This window comes from Patagioenas fasciata, chromosome 8 (genome assembly GCF_037038585.1).
Source record: "Patagioenas fasciata isolate bPatFas1 chromosome 8, bPatFas1.hap1, whole genome shotgun sequence".
Taxonomy (NCBI): domain Eukaryota; kingdom Metazoa; phylum Chordata; class Aves; order Columbiformes; family Columbidae; genus Patagioenas; species Patagioenas fasciata.
The window spans coordinates 7,405,260-7,427,873 of record NC_092527.1 but is presented as its reverse complement, the minus strand read 5'-3'; the positions used below and the strand labels follow the sequence as shown (position 1 = coordinate 7,427,873).

Genomic DNA, 22,614 nt, shown 5'->3' with positions numbered 1-22,614 from the left:
AAAATGGTGGTTTGAAAGTACGTAGTGTATTTTGACCCCTGCGCTTCCTGCTCTCAGAGCTGGACAATCCATTTGTGCTTGGTGTCTGTGTCAAATCCTTCCTAAGGGAGAAGAAATGTTACTGACTGAAGGAGGAGGAAGCTGTTGATGTGCATGTACATGGATAAATCACTTGTTCTTTATCCAAGTTACCTCTGCAATTCTTTCCTACATGAAGTCTTTCATTTGAAAGAACCTGATGAGTACTTTAAGTGCTGTGCAAACAGAACGTTGCAGAGAGCAAGGCAGCGGCCACTTGAAGTGACACAGCTAGTTTACACATATTTTTTTACTATAAATAGAGAAAAAATTAGTTTTCAATCCAGAGATGACACTTGAATGGCTTCTTAGGCAGGAGGGTAAGGAGCCCGAGTGCGTGTGTTCATATGTGTACTGGGGAACTGTCATACATGTACTGGGGAACTGTTTTGCACTGGCCAAACTGGGACTTCTCCATTTTTGGCAAGTCCTCAGTAATCATTTTGTGCTTAATTGAGCTGTTGATGTACATCACAAAGCACCGATCTCACGGATAAACTTGCTTAGGAAGTACTTTTTCAACTATTGTAGAAAATTCAGCCAAGCATTGAAACACTTCAATTTTTCTTCTCGTTTCTGTGCCAGAAATATTTTAACTACATTAAATATCCTTGGATATCTTTGTATGAACCAGTGGTAACTTTTATGTCGGTGAGCCAAGAAGTTAATGGAGGTTGCACAGTTGAATAAAATACTTGTTTTCAGCCTTGCTACTGTAAAGTTGTGGAGGTTTCCCTGGATTGCAATAAAAAGCAATGAGCGGTAGAATGACAAGGGGCAAGGGCACCTGAGGAGGGCGGGTGTTATGAAAGCCTCTCAAGAGCATCACCCTCTGCAATAGTGGGATGGACTGGACTGCTAACAGCCTACAGTCCAGATGACTGCAAGCTTGGGACAGGGGAAGTGTGTATGGGTTTCCTTTGGTGAATTAGATTTGCAGTTCAAAAATGTTATAATATCTTATGGCTGGTGTATGGGAAGAGGAAAAGATTAAAGGAGGGAGGTTTTCGCTCACTGGTGGCAAAGAAACGCTGACGCTGGTTGTTCATGGTCTGCTGTCTGCTCCAGGCTCAGCTGCTGCACTTCAAGGATTCAAGCCACGTGCCCTATTCAAGGGGGTGGCATTTGCACATCGTTTTGTGACCTATTAAAAAAACCCTGAAATGAGGCGTGCTAAGGGTCAAACGAATATTTTCAGTGCCACATAGAAACAGGTTTCAAGTTCGTACCTCACGTTTAGTAACCGGTTCCCTTTTGAGCTCACTTTTCATCCTTGTGTCTCATATTCGCTTCATACTGAGTCTGATGCAGATCTGCATCCTTCCATATGCTTCACCACTGTGGATTTGCTTTTGGACAACTGCAGCTGAGCCACCGTTTCTGATTTAGCATTATGGAAAATGATTTTCCACTGTTAACAGCTTTAAGAAAAAGAAACCCAAACAAATCCCAAGCCTTCTGCTTCAAAGCAACTTCATATTTCTGCATGCGAACAGTACTGCTACTTCTGCCGCCTTTCTCTAGGAAAACAGGGTTTGTTTTCCCTGTGCAATATGCTTTGAGCTCTTAAATATGTTATTCTATAGGCTGACCAGCAAGGGCACATTTCACTCAAATTTTAAGGCAAAACTGGTAGTTGGCAAGACAGCATCAGTTTTCACTTTGATGCTGACCGCGTAACTCTTGACCGGTAGTGCAGTTACAAAGGGAAAGCGTTATTTTTATTTCTCGCTGTCTGTAGGGAGGCATGAAGTGCTGGTGTTAGTGGGGTATGTATAGTATCTGATGTCACAAGTTGTGGTGTGAAGATGTTGAGGTCAGAAGCATGGATGGGTCTGTGAGATGTCTGGAGATGACTGGTGACAGCTGATGAAACAACTGCAAATGGAATGGATGAGGTTGCCTAATACGTGGCATAGCCTGACCATGTATCACTTGTATTTTAGGTTTGCTCTGAAAGGATGTTATGAATAAATCCAGATGATGGTGCTTTATTAGTCAACTTCAAGATGTGCTCACTTGCCGCCTCTCAAAGGTGATTATGTCGTTGGGTTTAAGGACTCAGTCGGGGGTTTGCGATGCAGTGGAAATGCCCTGTGAAGTTTGATCTCCATGTTCAGCTTGCTTTGGCTACCGAGAGCTCGTGAAGGTTGTTCGGGGTGACAACAGAGCTGGTGCTTGTAGGGACTGACCCCTTTCTGCTGCGCCACCTGTGCCTGCCAGACACACGGCTGCTTTGGGAAGGCGCTTGTCCCTGGTTTATTTTGCACACAAGTGGGTCACTGCTCTCAAAAGCCTCATTCCCCCTGCTTTGTGTTGGTCACTAGTGGGCCTGTTGTTTAGAACCGTAGTATGACTGCAGCTTTAGACCCTTCTTGTGTGTCAGGTGAGAGTGCTACACAGACTGTAAGGATTCCTTTAATTTATACTGTAGCCCTTGCTGCTTGTTTGCAAGCTGAGTTTTAAAAATTACCGTCTGAAATATGTACGAACTGGCTGGATTAAAATCTCACTTGTTTTGTATGCGTGCCTGGCTTGTATTGGTTGATTGCTACATGGAGTAAACTGAATGGTGTTCTCTTTAAGGGGGGGGGAAATCAGTACAACTACACTGGTTCAGAAAAATAAGCCTATAGTTAAATAGTCCTCTCCCTCATCTTTGGATTTTTTTTTTGTTGTTCTGATGTATTAATGGTTATAAGGCTTTGGAGTTACCCAAAGCCCTTCATTTTTCTTTCATAATTAAAAAAACTAATACAAATAAATCTCTGCTCTTTCAGCTTATGGAGAGTTCTACAAAATTACTGATGTTTTAGTGGCATGGACATCCATGAGCTGCCGTAACATTGATAGCACCGTCTTTGATAGCTCATGAGTTTGCAATTCATCTTGTTCTTGTTGATAGCCATGAAACCACTACCGGATGACAGCTGCAGAAATGATGGTGGCAGACGGTTGTAACACGACCACTCTCTTGCAAAATGTTGTTGTAACCACACAAATCATACGTGCTGTCAGCAACAGTTTCTAAAACGTGCCAGTTGGGTTGGTGTGGTTTGTTCCGTGGCTGTAGTGACCACCTCCGCCATGGCCACGGTGGCTTGGACAGAGATGCTCCAGCCACTGCCCGGTGATGCTCTGGTCACTGTGCTTGACTGGCACGTTAAGGCAAAACAGCTGCTGCGGTGATCGGTGAAGCACTGATGGTCTGTGCTGTATTTTAAGCTCGAGTTGCTAAAGGAGACCTTTAAAAGCCCATCTGGAAGTGGATTTGGTTCCCCAGCTGTGCCAGGTTAGCTGCTTCTCCACAGTTGGGGACTGTAGGCCCCGCTATTGTGGCAAGACACCTTGGACCTTTTTTTTCTTGCAATATGGTAACACAGTGTAAGAAGCATTCATTGTGTTACTACTTCAGTGATTTTTATCATGTGGGATTCCTCCTAAGGGCTATGGAATAGATTTGCTTGGTCTCTGTATCACACTCCGCCTGTTCAGGTACCGTAGCACATAGGAGAGGCAAAGAAAAGGTGCCAGTCACCCAAATGGCTGTTGTGAAATGTACCTTCTGTGAAGAGCAAACACCAACATGAGTTCAAAGCCTCCATTATTATCTCAACCTTCACCGCAGACAAGCTCTTTGCCTTTTCTTACTCTTGGTGAGGAGCAGTGACTGCACAGAAGGCAGCTGATCAGGGACACTTGTCTGCTTGAGTGGACGTGCTCAGGTGGACCTGTTTGTGTAGCTTTGGTTTCCACTGTCAGCCAAGAGTGTCACAGGCCCATTTTCTTGGAAATAGAGACTTCAACATCTGCTCTTTCTATATAGCATTAGACTTAGGTTGCAATTTACTGACAATCAAACCAAGTAACTAGGTGAAAATTTTCTATAGAACAAAGTAGATGTGAATTTTGAGGAAGCTCAGCTGAGCGAAAAAGATCTGATTGAAAGAAGGTATGGCTCAGAAATAACACAGCACTGTCAGGTGCTTTTCAGCCATGGGCTAGACTGCAAAATGCCTGCTGGCGTGGTTATAAATGCCCTGCTACACAATCTGGACTTGGTAACCGCCTTTCGTTCTCACACCACCAACGAGGAAAGACATGGTGGTTCAGGGTCCAGGTGTGGAGGGCAGGAGCTGCTGAGCAGGTGGCTGGTGAAGTCGGTAGCTGTGGCTCCTTGGTGACTTGCAGAATGGTTCCTCTGTGCAAATTTATATTTTGGACAGAAGGTTTTCCTAGAAGGAGAAAACAGCTGTTTTGAATTCGCCTGTTTATGATTCCTCCATTCTCTGACAATCACTTTGGGCACAATGACTTGTTAAGTGATTTCTTACTGCTTCCTTAACTACTTAAGTTGGGATCCTTGAAGGAATTACCAGGTGGAAAAACACTTCTTTCATAGAACTTAGCCAGCTGTCATGCGGTTTTTGAAATAAGCTTCTTACCAGACACTGCACTGTCCAACTCATTTGAATTAGTCTCCTTCCAGATAGATGTGAGGCACAGGAGCCTTTTACAGGTAGCAGTGAATGACCCAACAAGCTCTATTTTCTCCTAAGGTGATAAACACGTAAGTTGGGGCTGATGGGCTCCAGTATTCTTTGCCGGATGTGCCATGGGAAGACTCGGACTTCAGGGTTCTAAAAACCAATTAGGAAGGGTCTCAAGTACAAAAAGCTGATGCTCTTTTGCTTGGCTGTTACAGCTCACACATACAGAATTGCTGCTGAAGTTACCCAGTGGTGCTTCCAATATCTAGTTGTTGTGTTGTCCTTTGTGGGTCACCTTGGATGCAGGATGCCATGCAGGTTGGACTAAAGATATGGCTGCTTGTCTTGCTGCTGTTGTTAAAGATAAAGTGTATACAGTTTCCCAAGCAGAGATTTAACAGCTGTAGCTGTGTGCCTGTGCAATCGAAGCATCAGTGGTGGTTGCTCCTCTGGAGTCCCTCTTCTCCCCATTAAAAACCGAGCGTTGCTCTGTCAGATGGAAAAGATACCACATGTCAGCTAGCGATTTGCTTAATAGCGCAGTTAAGCGCCAGTGCAATCAATCTAGTGACAGAGTTAAAATTATCTCCTAATTACATTGAGAGTCACAGAAATCCTGGCTGCTGGGGGGAGGAGGGAAGCAGGAAAAGAGGTTGCCTTTAAATGCTATTCTAGGTAGGTTTGGGGCACACAAGGGAGTTCATGTCACCCCATTAAGGTGACCCTGCTGCTTGTATGAGTTACCTTGAGCCAGATCAGAATGAGCATTTTAAGCCTCTTGCTGGGCTGCAAATGGTGTGGGAAAGCATGTTGAAACCTGTTTTGGGCTATGCAGGCTTGCTTTCTATTTATCGAACTTCCTTTAATACCAAGTCTTTGTTTTTTCTTACCCAGAAATAAGCCACCTCCTAAACTAGCAAGTGTCAGAGGTGTTGGGGTTTATTTTAAATGGAGACATAGTGGGGCAGTCATACAGCACCCAGCTATAATTCTCCCTTTAACTCAAATGTACAGGGAAACTACATATGGATTTGACACTGCTAAAAAGAGCGATTTGGACAGGATGCCTTCCTAGAGATCTTGCTTCTTTGGTGAAACCAGCTATTTAATCTTCCTTAGGCAAGACTTTGTGTGTGGAAGGTGCAGAATTCCGAAGCAGGAGTTTCAAATTAGCGTAGAAAAAGAATTGTGTGTGGCAACACTCTCTCCCATGAGTCGCCTCAGCTACCATGGGCTCTCCTACAAATTTGGCAACTGGTTTTCCCAACAGCCCGTGAAACCAGAAGGGTCGGTGGTTCTTCAGCGGTCTTGGAGTTGATGCTTTTCTTGCTGTTTTCTGTGGTCTGGAAGATGAAGGTTTTGGCGAGACTCTGGTAAGCCGAAGAGCATCACAGTGTCAAACTCATAGTATTTAATGCTCTAAATCCAACTTTTCTTTCTACAATAGACAAGGAAGATGGAAAGGAGAACAGCAGTTCTTGCTGGGCAGACTTAGTACTCTGTAATGTTGGTCTGTTTAACTTCTGTATTATGAAATATGCTGTGTATATTAATAACAAATCGCACCTGCTGTGAGAAACAGGTCTCACAAATGTTTGCAAACCAATGGCCCCTAACAGGCTACACTTTAGCCTGTGAAACTGTTACTGTATCTCTTTGCTATTAATTAAAAACTTGAAATACTGTGTTTTGCAAAGTACATGATGGTAACAGCCCCAGGGTGTCAGACGGGGCTCGTGTCGGCTTTGGTGAAGGTCTCATTCGGGAAGGCTGGAACAGGCCAGTGTTTTCCCCACTCTTGCCAATGCAGCTCAATTTCATAAATAAGCACAGCTTAACTTTATAAATACCTTCTCAGCTGCTGTGTGCTGAGAACCTCTCAGTACCACCAAAAATCTGGTGAACTTAGACAAAAGCAACAGAATTAGTTCGTGGACAAATTGGAATGAATCTTCCTTCATTTCTAACCGGGAAAAGAAATTTGTCCTAAGAGAAAGGTGTGCGCGATTTCACGTGCTGTATTCAAACTCTTGAAATTGTAGCTTGGTTTTGATTTTTTTTTTTTTCCAAGATAATGGTTACATTCTTGAATTACAGAGGCACAACGTAGAAAAGAGATATAGAAAGGGTGAGTGTCAGGAGGATGGAGCCAGGCTCTTCTCGGTGACAACCAATGATAGGACAAGGGGCAATGGGTTCAAACTGGAACACAGGAGGTTCCATTTAAATTTGAGAAGAAACTGCTTCCCGGTGAGGGTATCACAACACTGGCCCAGGCTGCCCAGGGAGGTTGTGGAGTCTCCTTCTCTGCAGACATTCAAACCCGCCTGGACACCTTCCTGTGGAACCTCAGCTGGGTGTTCCTGCTCCATGGGGGGATTGCACTGGATGAGCTTTCCAGGGCCCTTCCAACCCCTGACATTGTCATTCTGTGTGCCCCCTATGAGAAAGGGCAAGATCAAAGCATTTTTTTTTGTTGTTTGCTCTACAACCTTCTTCTTGATAATAGTAGCACAAAGTTATTCCAGATGTCACTGTAGAAATGGTGCTTGTCTGTGGACAAATCGTGTGGTCTTGTCATCCATGTGGGTTTGCCGTGTTTTCGTGTTCCTGAAAAAAATACCGTTTGCAGTTGGTGCGGCGTCCTGTGGTATTGCAGAGGCGCTGGGACCCGTGTTCCTGTGTTCTGCTGCTCTTGTATCCAAACCAGCATGGTCAGCAGGACAAGGGCAGTGATCCTTCACCTGTACTCTGCATTGGGGAGGCCACACCTGGAGTATTGTGTTCAGTTCTGGGCCCCTCAGCTCAGGAAAGAGATTGAAGTGCTGGAGCGGGTCCAGAGAAGAGCAACAAGACTGGGGAAGGGACTTGAACACAAGCCCTATGGGGAGAGGCTGAGGGAGCTGGGCTTGTTTAGTCTGGAGAAGAGAAGGCTTAGAGGTGAGCTCAGCACTCTCTAGAACGACCTGAAGGGCAGTTCTAGCCAGGTGGGGATTGGGCTCTTCTCCCAGGCAGTCAGCAATAGGACAAGGGGGCATGGGCTTCAACTCTGCCAGGGGAAATTGAGGCTGGAGATTAGAAAGCAATTCTTTGCAGAGAGAGTGGTCAGGCATTGGAATGGCTGCCCAGGGAGGTGCTGGACTCACTGTCCCTGGAGGTTTTTAAACTGAGGTTGGACATGGCACTTAGTGCCATGATCTGGTCAATGGACTGGAGTTGGACCAAGGGTTGGACTGGATGATCTCTGAGGTCTTTTCCAACCCAGTCCATTCTGTGATTCCATGCCCGCTACTGCTTTTCAGGCCACGCTTAGCACATGGTTTTGGTTTCCATCATGAAAGTTTTCCCTCAGAAATTAGCGGTCTCTAACCTTTAATCTGTACTTTGACATAAGTATTACTGGTTTGTGTGTCTAAAACAGTGTTCTGCTTTCTCACCAGTTGTGTTTTTTCTGTCTAGAGCTCTTTTACGGAATTGCCTGGTGTTCAGCTGGGCAGCCACTTACACTGCTCACAACCAGCTATTTTAGTGCTTGTCTTAATGCCTTCTCGAGGGCTAATGTGTTTTCGCTGCTGTGCTGAGAAAGCCAAACCTTTGCGTGTTGTCGCAATCAGTTTGAGAGCCTATCGGGGGACTTGGTCTCTGCAGATAAAAACTATTTGGTTGGAAGTGTCTGGGCCTGGTACCTGAACTCTTAACTAGTAATGATGCCTTGCTTCTTTCTCTCTTGTTTTAGTAATAAGCTTTGTCTATACTATTAAAAAAAATATGTTGTGATAAGAAGGATCTGCTTTCATTGTCTCAGGAGAATATTTCTGGGTGTGCAAGCTTTTAGCAGATACAGTTGGAAATAATCATAAGTAGCAGATATGACAGCTAATTGTGGTTCACTTACACCTTGTTTGATATCCAGCTCACCCATCACTGAAGCACCATAAGCAGGCAGGGATGAAAGCAACTGATAGTGATGCAGTCCTAACCCTGAATCACTCTTCTCTTTGTTTGTTAATATGTATTTTGGAGATGATTTTTGTGTACGTACAAGACTGCAAAACTGTGAAGCAGCGGATTTCACAAGCTTTGAAAGGAAGGCTGAGTCCTACCAGTTTGTCGGCTGTGGAGACATGTTCCCTCTGTCGTTTGTTCACTCAATACAGCCAAAATCACACTGCAGTGAGGCTCAAATGGAAACTTTGACCTGCTTTAAGATGATGGCACCTTAAAGTGAGAAGTGGCCTTGAAGCATAGAACTTCAGCTTTTCTTGTGAAGGAATTACCCAGACTGACTTAACTGGTCCTGGTGAAGGTCTCAATAAATCTTCTCGTGTGTGTAGCCTGCTCTTGGGCACGTGAAGTCCCTGCAATGCAGGCAGCGTTGACCAAGTGTCACTTGTCTCCGATGCTGGGGCTGTTGAACAACTTGCTTGGGTGGTTGTAGAGGGAAAATTTTTGGCTGTTTACTCACCATCTGAGACCAAGGCAGGGGTGACGTTGTTGGAAGGGATGTGTCTGCACCTGGGAAATGGAGGGGGCTTCTACCCAGCTTGTGTTAGCACAGGCTGTGGACCTGGGTGGGAGGTGGTGCAGTTGTGTGGTGGCAGACAGGGGCTCTCTGGCCTCTTCAGACTGGGAGAAGAAACCTGGGATTCAAGGATGACAGAACTTTAAGTAATAATCAGCATTGGATCCAAGGGAAAGTCCTGGTTCCCAGGCCTGTTTACTTCAGGGAAAAAGCATTTAAAAGCGTCTTGGAAAGACAGTATGGAGAGCACGCTATTCTGCAGGAGCTGCGCCAGCCTCCGTGCTTGGATGGGCAGCGTGTGTTTTGAAGTCCTTACCTTAATGCCTGTGCCTTCGTGGTTTTTCCACAGAGGCTTTTTTGCTCTATATCATGTGTAAATGTAATTTCCCTGAGCAGGAGGATTCAGTTTTCATTAGCTAGCTGGGACTGTCAATGGAAGTACAAACTGTAAAGGTGGCTCTGACAGCTTGTGTAATTCAGGGCCAAATTGTAAATTGCCTTCTTCTAGGCCACTGAACACCTATCACTATACATTAAACCCAGCTTAATTGATTTGGAAAAGCTTTAAGGAAGCAACCTAGCCAAAGATCTCCCATTCCAAATCCCCCTCTTCCAGGATAATCTCTTTTCCCAGGGCTGTTGATTCTTAAATTGTGTTAATGACTAGAAAAATGGCCATTTTTCTAGTGCATTGTTTCCAAAACTTCTCAGTCCTTTAATATGAATTAAGCCTGAGAGCTCATGTTGGAAAGGAGTATGAACTGCAACCCCTTTGTAGTGTGCGTTTCTCTGATCCGTAAAGGCTATAATTTGGCAAGTAGCTCAAATCAGCTTTTCACAAATGGCTGTTGAGAACTGATTTTTGTTGCATCTTCCTTGTATCTTATTCTTTGGATGAGGTTGCAACAGTTTCTGTGGGAAAAGTTTTTAGATGGTTAGAGATATATAGTATATGTTACCTTCTGGACTTGTAAAACAAAAGGAAAATACTTGAGCTGCAACAATCTGAAAATTTTCAATTGAAATACTACTAAAACAATCCTTGTGATATGTCTGATATAGAATCGGAAAACAGTGATTTTAAACTGACAAACAAAACAGAACCAAATGTTTGGGAGCTGCTTTCATAACGCTTCCCTGTAATCCTAGTTTATCATGTATATGGGTAGTGGATAACTTTATAACCATTGAAATGTGCAGGGAAGTTTTTTGGTCTGTTTCTTTAAGGCTCTCTAAGTAGTGATTTAATATATTGACTTACTTAATCATTATATAAACCGAAGGTGTGTTTGTGCATAGCGCGTGTGCCCATAAACCTGGTTTCAACTGGTTTCCCTGAGAGAGATGAGGGAGGTTCAGGAAGTGCCAGAATTAATTGGCGGTGACGAGGGCCTGGTCACATTCTCTGCAGAGGCACCTAATGAGGAGCAGGAGCCCTTTGCTGGGGCCTCCATCCTCTCGTCCCACCACGCTCAGCTTCAAGGATGCGATCAAGTTCATCCTGAGGACAGCACTGTCTGTTAGATGAAACAATTGCTTTAGTTATTAGCTTTCCTGAAACTTAGTGTTGCTGTTAGTGCCTCTGTCGCAATCACAGGCGTTGAAGTATAATTATGTTGTTCATTTTTGCATCGTGGTAACTCTGCGCAGGAGGTGCCAGAATGAATAGCTTTGAGCCAGTGAGATGCTGTTGCAGTCATTTCCTTTATCAGTGGTCAATTAAATAAAAGCCTTTTGATCTCCGGGTCTCCTCCACGTCTTCCCAGAGATGCCTGATAATGGTCAGTGCAGGCACTGGAGTTCAGCAGATCAATTTGCTGCTGAGGAGGGGAAATAGGTGGGTTTGGGGAGCAGACTCACAGATTACAAACATTTGCCTCCTCCAGAGGAGCAGGACCAGAGCGGCTCTTCTGTCTGCTCCCTAACCAGCCTGGAACTGGAACACAGCAGCATTGAGGAGCTTGTAAAACGCTGCTCAGTTTGCATTTCTGAAACTACACCAAATGCTATCAGGTACCGTACCGCTGTTCCTTGTGCTGTAAGAAGGGGCCAACCCCAGTTTCCTCTCCCCTCGCAGAGAGGCCGGGTGAGGTGAGCTGAGGAAAGTCTAACAAACCTTCAAAACTGAATGCAACTTGCTATTTAGACATGGAGTTCAAAGTAAGTGTGTTTGTGTTCTTACTGGATGTCGTTAGCATGTCGATAAAGATCTGTCTCTGCCTTTCACTTGTGTTTAACTTGTGCTGAGTTTCCTTCTCTGTGGATAGGCCGATAGGGCACCATAGGTGAGCCCTGCACTGTTTCCTCGGGGTGGAGCTGGGAAGCCATCCTGTGCAGTCCTCAGGTTCAAGGTACATCTGATGATATCTGAAGGATATTAAACATTAACATACAGGGATATTAAATTTGCATAGAAGTTTCCTCAATTTGCAGTCTGGTGGCAAAATGAAACAGTGCTCCTTCATTGGCTTTAAAATGTTAATAGATTTTTGTTGGAATCTTTTTCATTTCCTTCTGTTACTCTCATATGACAGTAACTTGCCAGGGAACATAAGTGATTTAGAAGTCAGAATTGCACAGTAATGGTTTTTATGGCAGAAAGCATAGATAGAAAAATGTCAGGCATTCACTCTTAATCAAATGGAAGATTTTTCAGGGCTTCATGGTAAGACATGTGTGGGACTAGCACAAGGATTGATTTTTGCTCTACCAATCACAGCTGGTCATATACTGATGCAAATTGAACGTAGACAGCAAAGCAGCATCGCAAGCTGAACATCTTATGCTTTGGTATTTCTCGCAGAAGAAACCTGGCCCATGTTAATTGGCCACAGGTATTTGTAGCTGTTTATCAAACCTGTGATTTTTGTCTCGGGACCTGGACTGAATGCGAGAGTATCGGTAAAATTTATCTGGCACTTCTGAGTGTTAAAACACTTTAAAATTCCCCAACTAAATGCCTCATAACGGATTCAATCCTAAAACTGATTCAGTCTCCATGCTTACCCTGTAAGGCTCATTATCTGAGGGAAGGAACTACTTTTGTCTTCAATGCTTGGACTGAATTAATGTGACTTTGGGTAAAAACCCTTTTACTGTCCATGGTGTTCCTCTGCAAACAGTACTTACATTTCTGCTCCACCAGTTCCTTTTTTGGACCAATCCCAGGTTCCTTCCTGCAGGAAAATGAGCAAGGAATTGATGGTGCAGGACTCCCCCACTACTGAGATGTTCTGGGCTGCCGTGGCTTGCTGAATGTTGCATGAAGCTTCTGTGAAGCTGTACATGTGCTGGCGCTGACTCCCAAGCCGGCAAGAGCCTGCTGTTTCTTTTCAAGAGCTGAAAGCAAGTTCCCTCATTTCTGAGTTTGTTTCCCTGGAAAACCGGTGCAAGTTTGGCTGCTTCCCAACACGCACCGAGGCAGAAGGAATTTCCTTGCGCTTGTGGAAATCTCGCTTCATAACTCTGCTTGTTGTTTCATTCTTGATGCTGGAAGAGCCAGGGATGCATCAGGAAGCTGCTCTTTCCTCGGTGCAAGCGTTTGGTGCAGTATGGCAACAAGGCGGGAGAAGAAGGCTAAGAGATCTTCTTTTGAACTGGCTGTAACAAAGACAAAAGGAATTGCCCAGTGAGGCTGATAAGTGCTAGAGGCTGAAAAACAAACAAAAAACCCAAAGAAACAAATAAAACCTAAAGAAACAAATAAAAGCCAGACAAACCAGTCAGCTGCCCTTAGGGAATCCTCGAGGGGAATTCATCTGATTCCTTCTCTCTGGTTATAGGATCTTCAGCTGTGAGTGGCTGAGGGTGACAAAATCCTGCAGCTTGAAATCCGTGGGATCAATACTCACTGAATTTCTCAAATGCTTTTTAAACCAGGATTGGAAGCCCCTTTAATTTGAGAAGAGAGGTGCCATTCTTTTCAGTACAGGAAGATGCAATAAATGAATCTGGAAACTAGGGAAAGGAATCCAACTCTGCCTTGTCTCTCTGCTCAGGTTTCAAAGCTGACACAGGCCTGAATGCATCATGGTATTTTGTTTGGTTTCTCTTTTCCAAGCCTTCGGAATGCAAGGGAATTAAAATTTTCATTTTTTTATTTTCCCGTAACTATGAGGGCTGCATTAAAGAAGTGGCATTTAAACCATCCTATTCCGGTAAAGAAAAGAATGTATTAATAGCGAAACCGTGCCCTGGCATCAGAAACGGCACGGGAGGTGTTCCAGCCCAGCTCTGGGCTGGCTGCTGCAGGTAGGGAGGGCTGTGTGAAGCTCAGATGGAAGAGGGAGTATGCAGTCTGGTGTACCATGGCTGTCATCTCTTTCAAGGGAAGTAGGAATCACGTGACTCCCTGGAGGTTGTTGACATCTGCAATAAAATTAAGAATATAGATCGAGAAAAGGTGCTTAGGGGTTTTGGGTTTTTTTGTATTTTTTTTGAGGGGGGCGGTGGAATTGTTGTGGATGGTGCGGCGAAGGAAGCGCCTGTAAAAGCAGTAGAGACTGCTTGCCCAATGTGCTTAACACACCTGTTAAAACTTCATTTGCCTTATCTCCTCTTCCCTCTCTTGCCCCCGAGAGGCTTTGCCCAAAGCCATCAAAAGCGGCGATGTTCCTGTTACAAAACTCATCATTGCAGCGTCTCCACAGCGGCGGTAACGCCTGGCAGGAAGGTGCAATGAAGAACGAGGAGCAGTTGCTTCATCCTTTTTATTTTCCTCCCTTTTCTGCAAAGAATGAACCTCCTTCCTCCTACCCCCACCTTTTCCTGGACGCTGTGGACTACCTGTTTCTTTTTAGGCAGATGGGCAAAGGAAGCAGGATGAGAAGGGAGTATTTATAGCTCACCTCCTGTTTATGTTCCTCCCCTAGCAGATGTGATGAAGCTCTGCACTAATGCTGGAAGAAGCGAAAATTCAGGCGGCAGGAATGAGAAGTGTGGCAAATAAGGATCGTTTGCTAACGTGTAGGTCGTACAAAGTGCTTCCAAATGCAAAGATTAACGCTTCCCACGTCTTACTGGCGTTGTCTCTTTTTGCGTCCATCTCCTCGGTCTGATTTCTCGGAAACAACAACAAAAAGAAGAAAAATAACACAACCAAAGAGGAACAGCACTGCAGTTCAGACGGGTTCTCATTTGTTCAACCTTCCTCCGCAGAAGTGTTCCCCTATGGAGGCAATGGGTGCAAAATGTTCTTTTCGGGGCAAAATCTGGCCTCTTGAGTGGGATGTGAGCAAGGGCATAGCAACAAAGAAAGAAATGAGTTCAAGCCAGTGGGTTTTAATCGTGCGAGTGCTCGTGTCCTGGGAGACAAGCTATATGCTTTAAAAAGGCAGCAGTGTGGACTTTTTGGAAGCTGGGGAGAAAATGGTGGTGAGGGGCGCGGGGCTCCTTTGCCCCATTTGTGCTGCAGCAATGTGCTCCCAGGTACAAGGGCTTTCCCACCACGTTCCCCTCTCTGCCCAAATGTTTAGGGTTTGTGCAGGGCAGCAAAGTGCTCTGCTTTGAATTTCACCCTTGCAAGAGCCGTTTTATTGCATACCAGGCTCTAGAAGAAGCCTTGAAGGAAATACTTAATGTTTACTACGTGAATGTAACCAGAGACTGTAGCAAAAAGTTGGAGGAGGCCTTCTGTACAGGGTTACTGGTTTGATGAGCAAATGTCTGGTAAAGTTGGGCTCAATTTCAGCAGAAGATTGGATTTGTTTTTTCATTCTGAAGGGAGGTCCTGGAAGCAGCCAAAGGTGTCCAGGTGTCTTGAGAAGAATGGAGGTGGCAAAGAAATGGGGGAGAGGTGCAGGCAGAGATCTCTGATGCCAGACTGACCCATTTTTATCTCTCTGGATGTTTCTCACGGAGGCATTTGAATACAGCAGGGCTGTGCCTGGGTGCTGGCAGCAGCAAGATCCCTCTTTGCTGGTATTGCGGGTGTGAGGGCTGCCATCCTGTCTTCTCCCTATCCCCAGGCCCATGTGAGGGACTGCTGTAGGAGTCTTCCTCATACAAGGGCTGAAAAGGTCTTGTCTGTGCTCAGAGCCCCACATGGGTGTGCATGTGAAGGATTTTATTTGCAGCTTTTCCATTAGTAGTTGGTGTGTTGGGTGCCTGGGGGCTCTGTGAGGAGAGGCAGGTTCTGGCGGGAACACACAGCACAGCCCCTCAGCCCCGCCGATGGTGCCTTGGGGAAACTGAGGTGAGAAAGGGGAATGATGATAGAAAAAGCAGAGGAATAAGGGGAAAATGATGGGAAAAGCAGAGGAATAAGGGAGAAAGTGTGAGGAACGGCCCTGTGAGCACTGAGGTGGAGGAGGAGGCGCCCCTGTGCTCCCTCACAGAGTCCTCCATGGGTTGCGGCGCGGATGTTTCCAGAAGGAAACGTATTGCCACAGTTATATGTGCTTCAAATCTAGTAGGAGCTTACGTACTAGTGCAGAAATATTAGTGGACTTGATTAGTTACACATCTGTGAAGCTCGGACAGCAGATTTCTCATCAGAACGTGGTTTCGCTCTGTGTTTCCTCCCCTTTGCAAACACAGCTGGCGTGAGGGGAAAGCAAAATGAGAAGACAAAAGAGACCCAGTGACTTACAAATAAAGTTCTGTTTCGGAGAAATGGAACAGGCCAAGCAGTAGTTGGAAGCCTGGAGTGAGGGAAAGATCAATAAATGGAGCTCTTTAGCACTTTTAGGTGGGTAGTTTGCGTTGTTCAGGGAAGCTCACAGCAATTTTTGTCACTGAGATTCTGGCCAGGAGGTTTGAGGAGAAACCCTGTCAGACCAAGGCCAGACATTCAGGTTTTCATGCTGTGAAAGTGGGGACAGATGAAAATAGCTGTTTTTTGTTGGAAAAGGTGAGCTGCTTCACGTCTGACATAGGGCAGCCTCATTTAAAGGAGGCCCTTTGTAAATTTTAACATAGACATTGCAACTGGCATTTGCGAATGTGTTGGTAAAGATTTTACTCTATGGTAAGAAATTTTTACACAGAGAATTCGCTGTCTTTCACAAAAGCTCTGCAGCATGGCTGTCACTGGGACTCCAGGTAGTGAGTTAGCAACATGTTTTACTTGTCTTCTAGATTAAGATATTCAGCTTTTTTGTTCTTGGGATGGGCTGGGGTGTGTGGGGGTGTGTGTGTGTGTTTTCTGCACAACATTTCTGATTTTAATTAGGGTTTGGAGACTTGGTACCCTAAAGTTGTTACCGTTCTGTCTTTGATAATTACATAAAATGCAGAATACTACCTCTGCTGGATTACTGACGCTTTTCCCATCAGAGAGCACTCACTGGTAGCTAAAAGGCTGTTTTTTCCAGCAGGGCTTTGATTAACTTAGTCACCCATGTAGGACTGACATAGCTAAACTAGGATCTATAGAGATGTTGTTATTTTTACCTTTGGGTTGTCCAATATAGAGCTTGACGAGGCTGGAGGGAGTGTTAGTTTTAGACAAAGGACTGGTTTGGTGTTTTGTTTCTTCTTGATCCCTTAATCATTCTGGGAGCGAAGCTGCTGCATAACCCCCAGCCTCTTAGCATGCATCTTACTGCAGGTAAGACAAGAAGGGAAGGATGGAACAGATGTGAAAAGTGAATTCCTTTACCTGTTCTCTTGAGACCTAGAAAGTTACTCTGGTGATTAAAGCTTCTGATTTCAGGGGTCTGGCTTTGGTGCTTTTCACACTCCTAATACCACTTATTCCTGAAGTGGTGGACAAGTCTGTCCCAGCTGAAAGCTGGATGTAGTTATTCTACACTTCATTGGTGAAGCAGCGAGCGGTCAACTGTTTATCCGCAGACAAATGACGGTGAGATCTGGTCAGCAAAGCTTGAAACAAATCCCTCTCCACTCCAGCACTGCCTTAGTCCTGCGCTTCAGCCTGCTGGCACATTCATGCATAGACCTGTTGCATTGCAAACACTGGAGAAAGGGTTCAGGCATTGAAATCTCCATCTCAACTTTAAAACAACAGCCACTCTTCAAGAATGAAAATGATGGATGATTCCTTAAGCTCTCACTCACTAACCTTGGATGGCAGGAGATGTCATTTAAGTCTTTGCTGACTTTGAGTTCATTTGCTCCTTTTCTTTTCCTTTTCCAAACCAGTCAAGACTGGTTTTTTTTAGATACGAAATCTAACAGCAACATGCGTGGCACGGTGCACTTCAGAACTGCAGGAGTGACGGATACGTATAGCGTAACCGCCATCTCTTCCCGTAAAATGTAACGGCACCCTCCTGCTGTGGGGTTAATGAAACAGAGCTGATTCAGACCTGAATCAGGGTGGAAGGGTTACCAACGGGCTTAAACCTGGAGGCACATCCGCTTTTTGATGAGTCAGCTTACATGCCCTGTTTTTCAACCCATTTTGCCTTTTCCCCTGGTGTTGCCTGTGTTGTATGAGGGCAGGAGGTGTTTGAGCCAGCTTATACCTGTCAAATGCTCATGGCCTTAAGGCGAAGCCTTTAGAGATACTAACTGATACCTTTCAGCTATATAGCTATTTGGCAATGCTGGGTTTAATGAGTTTCAAGATTTTCTAAACAATGCTACTAAATCTTTTGGGCTGTTGTGCAAATCTGGTGTGCAGTATATACACAAACAGATGATTAATGCCATGTAAAAGGGAAGAGTAAAGCAGTGAAAAGCACGTACCTGAAAGTACCAATTCTGCCATGGGAACCCATAAAATACATATGTAAACGGTTTTGTGTGTCACTGTATAAATTCTACCCACTATTGCATCTGGTCCGATACTATTTGCAGAAGGATTAAAATTGAACTTGCTGGTTTCAAATAGGAAAAGGTCTTGTCTTTTCAACTGCCTAGAGAGGCTTCCCCTCCACGGGTACAATTTCATGCTGAAAACTGGCTTAGATGTGGTGTAGCTTCTGGGTTTTTTTCATGATATAATAGTGATGCCAAGGCAGTGAAGCCTGATTTGTCCAGAATGTGAGGCTGTATCTGTGCTTTGCTTTGGTGTTTTCGAGTTTTAAATCTTCAGGGGTGGGGGATCCTGCTTGCTCAGCAGTAGCACATGGGTGTTTGTCAGTCCAGACAACTTGCTATTTTCAAACCTAAGAAGGCAAATTTGCCCTTTGGTTCCTGATGTACAGGGGTTCTTTTAAAGGTTACTTTTGCCAGAACATTCAACTTCCCACTGAACTTCAGTTACATCTGTTTAAATCTGCTTCTGTTTTCCTGTTAGCTGCCTTTTTGACTCCACTGTGGGAAGCTGAAAAAATGCAAGAAAGAAAATGGAAACTTACTTGACTGATTTTGATTGTCGGGATTGAGAAAAACAGAATGTAAATACAGCACAAATGAGAGTGGATTTCCAGAGCTGTCAGTGCACTGACCACCTGGGCCGTAGGTCCTGCTTTCAAGACAAGTGTAGTCGAAACTATCCTGGGTTTGCACAGCAGGCTTCAGAAGAAGAGTGAAGTAGCAGATAAATCTATTTCAAGCAGATTATTTAAAGCAACCTTGCAAAATATGGAGGTCTGGACAATTTGGCAGAGAAATGTTTAACAGCCTGGGTTTTGTTTGCAAAATTGCATTAGAAATGTACTTAAAAATCAACAAGCCCTACCCCTGAGATGCCTTTATAGAAATGCAGGTTTGTCAGCTGCGTTTTAGAAATAAACAAATAAAAGCAAGCCCAGGCCATGGGATTGCCCATATTGGACTGTGAGTGTTGAGAAATCCGAGTGCCAGTCACTGAAATACACATCACCGTAACCAGATGGGAGTTGGTGTGCCTTAGTCTTTTTCTAATTGGGCTCTCTTGTGCTAGAATTACAATTTCACTCTTGGGGGAGAATTAGTGTATAACTAGTATAACTTATCCTGGAGGACAGACTTTAAATCGCTCAGATTCTAGATCTTCCTGAACAAATCAGTCCTTTGCCAAAGTTGCAGAACATATGAACCATTCACGTGCTTTCTTCTTCTTACTAGGCTCTTGTTTTACAGCCTAGTATCGCGGTTTTTGTTTGTTATCTTGAACAATTTGTTCTTCCATGAACAGGCATGTTTACTACTTGTATTTTAGAGTCCGGTTTCCCTCTGTAAGGGCAAGAAGAAAATACATGTTAGCACACAGAACAGTCTAAGAGAACGAAACTCTTCATCCCCAACCTTTCCCCGCTGTTATGCTTATACTTAAAGACTGATGCTTTTATGTGACTTCCTATGTCTGTGTAGTAATCAAAACTGATTTCTTAAAACTGATTAAACTGATTTCTTTAAACTGATTAACTCAATGTGGTTTTAAAAATACATTTTTACATTAAGGAAGGAATAAAAAAAAATCGCAGCTGTTGCGTGACATGTTCCGTCTCTCTGGGCATTGAGAGCGGGGTGTGTAGCGGTGAACTTGGCCGAGGGGGGAGTCCTTGCTGGGTGGCAGATGGTGGAAGATGATGCTGTTCATGACAAGCACTCCCGGTTTGCAGGTACCCCTGTGGTGGACAGGAGGAGATGCCCAGCACAGGCACTGGGACCGGGGATGGTGAGGGGGGGGGACAGGAGGTGCCACTGCGTTGGGCTTCTGCCAGAACTGAACATTTGTCCTTTTTTGCTGTGTTTGTATTTTTAGGTGCATCAGAGGCTTTCTCCTTGGCAGAGCGTGAGAGTGGTCTATTGCAGTACAGTAGTGCCCTCTGATGGTGAGTATCGACACGGGCAAACTCTTGGCTCACTTTTGCCTTCCCCGGCTTAAATCATGTTTCCTGACCCCTTTTCTGCTGAAGGTTTTTTTTTAACTAGGAGGCAATCTACTTTTGAACCAAGGAAGTGGCAGACACCAAAGTCAGTCCGGAAGAATTGCGGAAATGGGCAACTTTTCTAAGAACTCTTCCTATAAAACCAGACAAGCTTTATAAAGATGGATGTCATTGCGTGCAACTGTCCACATTTTTTGACCAGACTTTTTCCTGATGTAGCTGTGAGGTCTCTGTGATCCCTGCCCTTCAGGGTACTGTGTGCCTTGTTAACTTTATGTGATGAAAGTGCAGCTTATACCGGCTACTTGCTCAAACACTTGAAGCACTGTTTGCTGCAGTAAATAAATTGTGAAGCCAAGGCAATTTTGTTCCTTTATATAAATCCTGAAACAGCTCAGACAGTAAACTTTTTAATAACATTTTCAGAATGTAAAGCAAAAGAATGCACTTGAAAAATCTCAGCATGCAAAGAGAAAGCAGTGGCTTTGAGATCTCTGCCTGCTTTAACATCCGCATGCTGTGCGCAAAGACTGAACGCTTATGCCGACTGACACAAATGTTTAGCGGATCCTCTTCCCATTAAGGCTTGTTAATAAAGCCTGAAAGCTAATAAAGTCAAGGGCTCAATTGCTTTATATGCCAGGATAAAGCGACTGTGTGCAAACACAAAGAGAACATGACTGCTGCGGAGAACTCAAAATAATAACCTGAAGGCTTAAATAGATAGGAGTGTAGAGGACAAATGTAAGGTTGGGAGGGTTATGCAACTGTGTAGCTACTTGCCTGATTGGATTTTACCTCCTCTCATATTGTGCTTGAGTATATCTTCTTGTTTCTTGCAATAATTTCACCTTCACCAGTAGTAAATGTTCAACACTGACTTCTTTGGCCACACTCTTTTTATTGTACCTTATTTTGGTTCAATGTGTTGCTCAAGTTGTTCTTATGCAAGAACAGGAGTGTTTTTTAAAAATACTAATGACCTGTTACTGGTGCACATATGGTTGACTCAAAACTTTGTGGTGCTCGCGTGGAATTCATACCTCAAAGCAACCTCATGCTTAATATAGCGTGTAAAGCTTCTAAATATCTCCCACGGTCTTATTTAGCAGCATCCCTGGCCAGGTTGAAGTTGTCTGTAAATGTAAGCAAAACACACTTGTATGCAATTACTTTCTTTTACTTATCTCATGTATTTAAATACTTGTTTGAAATGTAATCAGTGAAGATTAGCTGAAATGTTAGCTCTGTAATTAGTGAAATGCCAAAACTCTTTGTCCACTTAGGAACTTGTAATTACCCTCATGCAGGCAATCCACCGGGCTGGCAGAGCGGAGGAGGGCAATGGGGACAGCTGCATCATAGCATCTTGTGTTAATAACTTTTACTGGAGCTGTCTGTTGCTGTCCGTTAGTTTTGTGTTATTGACATGTCCTTTGGATTATTACTTTGTTTTTTATTCACCTCTGAGCTCTTCCTTCTCTAAAGCAGTAAGAATTTGACCAGGCATTACTTGTGTGGGAGGTGCTGAGAGGATCAACTGGAATTATGGACTTTCCCCACCAGTGAATTAGGCGAGAAAATTACTTTTACAAGCTTTTTGTAAGGTAAATGTAAACCAGCTGTAATTCCAAACTTACTGTCCCTGTCCTCTGAAAGAAATAATTTGGTCTTCAGCATTTCACCTGAGGTGGAAATCCTTGAGGAAGGTTTTGTGTGTGCTGCCGGCATCCATAGCTCTTGGTGCAGTCTGACCTGTTGCGTTCATCTCCATCTGGTCCATGGAGGGTTAAAATGCATCAGGGCTGGTGCTGGCAGGTGCTTCCTCCAAAGCTGCATCCTTGTGTTGTACCAACTGGGACACACAAAAGGGTGTTGGTGCTAACGTTGTTATCTGTTCTCCTCTACAATGAATTGGCTCTTTGTATGGTGAGGGTAACATTTCAGATAAGTGTTTTTCATGTCTTGTACGTATGTTAATGTTGTGTATGCCCCTCACAGAACCAACAAATTCAATATTTAAGTGACTGTTTTAAGCTTCTAAACATGGTGAGCACTCCTGAGCCTGCTATCGCCAAAGTAGCTAATGCCAATCTATTTCTTAGCAGTGTCTTGCTCGAATACTTGAGTGAAAGAATGCAAATGCTTGTGTCATAGCAGCTGCTGATAAGGAGCTTGAAATTCTGTCTAACTGTCCTCATAAATTGGCAGGGTTTTTTTTCCCCCAGTAAATATCTCACTGTTGTCTCTGAGTTTCTAATCAGAAAACTAAAGCTACTAAAATCCTGTAAGGTGTCAGAGTCTGGAGAAATAGGCACTTACAAGCTTCCAAATACTGGGACCTCTTGGGATGCTGTAGTCACTTTAGATGTCTGTACTTGGTCACTTCCACCCAGGCTCTGTTGGCACTGGAAAGCAAACTGCCACAAGAGTGGAAAAAGCCCTTGGATGCTCGATTCACTTCATGTGAGGGGAAACTCAAAAGCCCAAGAGAACTCTTCTGGCTTTGCCAAAGTGTACTTGGCATATCTTTTCTCAACATCCATCAGCTCCCCTCTTTGGAGAGGCATGTTGCCCCAAGACTTGTCCTAATATGCAAATGATCCTGTGATAAATGAGTTCATCATCTGGCAGCAAATCACTGAAAGGAGAAGAATAAAGGCTGTTGGTTGCACAACTTTCTTAACAGGGGCATGCTGAGAAATCGTTTCCTTTGGTAGTTAAAATGACAATGTTTACTTCTATTTCTACTTATGTTGACTTGTTTGACCAACTAGTTTTGAGGTTGGCTGGTTAAATT

The 22,614-nt window shown here is 44.2% G+C and overlaps 1 protein-coding gene across 3 annotated transcripts in view; it reads left to right on the top strand.

Annotated features, from left to right (window-relative positions):
- Window positions 1–22,614, top strand: part of MCU (mitochondrial calcium uniporter) — a 93,866-nt gene that overhangs the window by 59,474 nt on the left and 11,778 nt on the right. For all 3 annotated transcript variants that reach the window (XM_065842940.2, XM_071811606.1, XM_071811605.1), the window contains exon 2: window positions 19,688–19,757. In XM_065842940.2, the coding sequence (XP_065699012.1) occupies window positions 19,688–19,757 (70 nt within the window). The remainder of the gene's footprint in view (window positions 1–19,687; window positions 19,758–22,614) is intronic.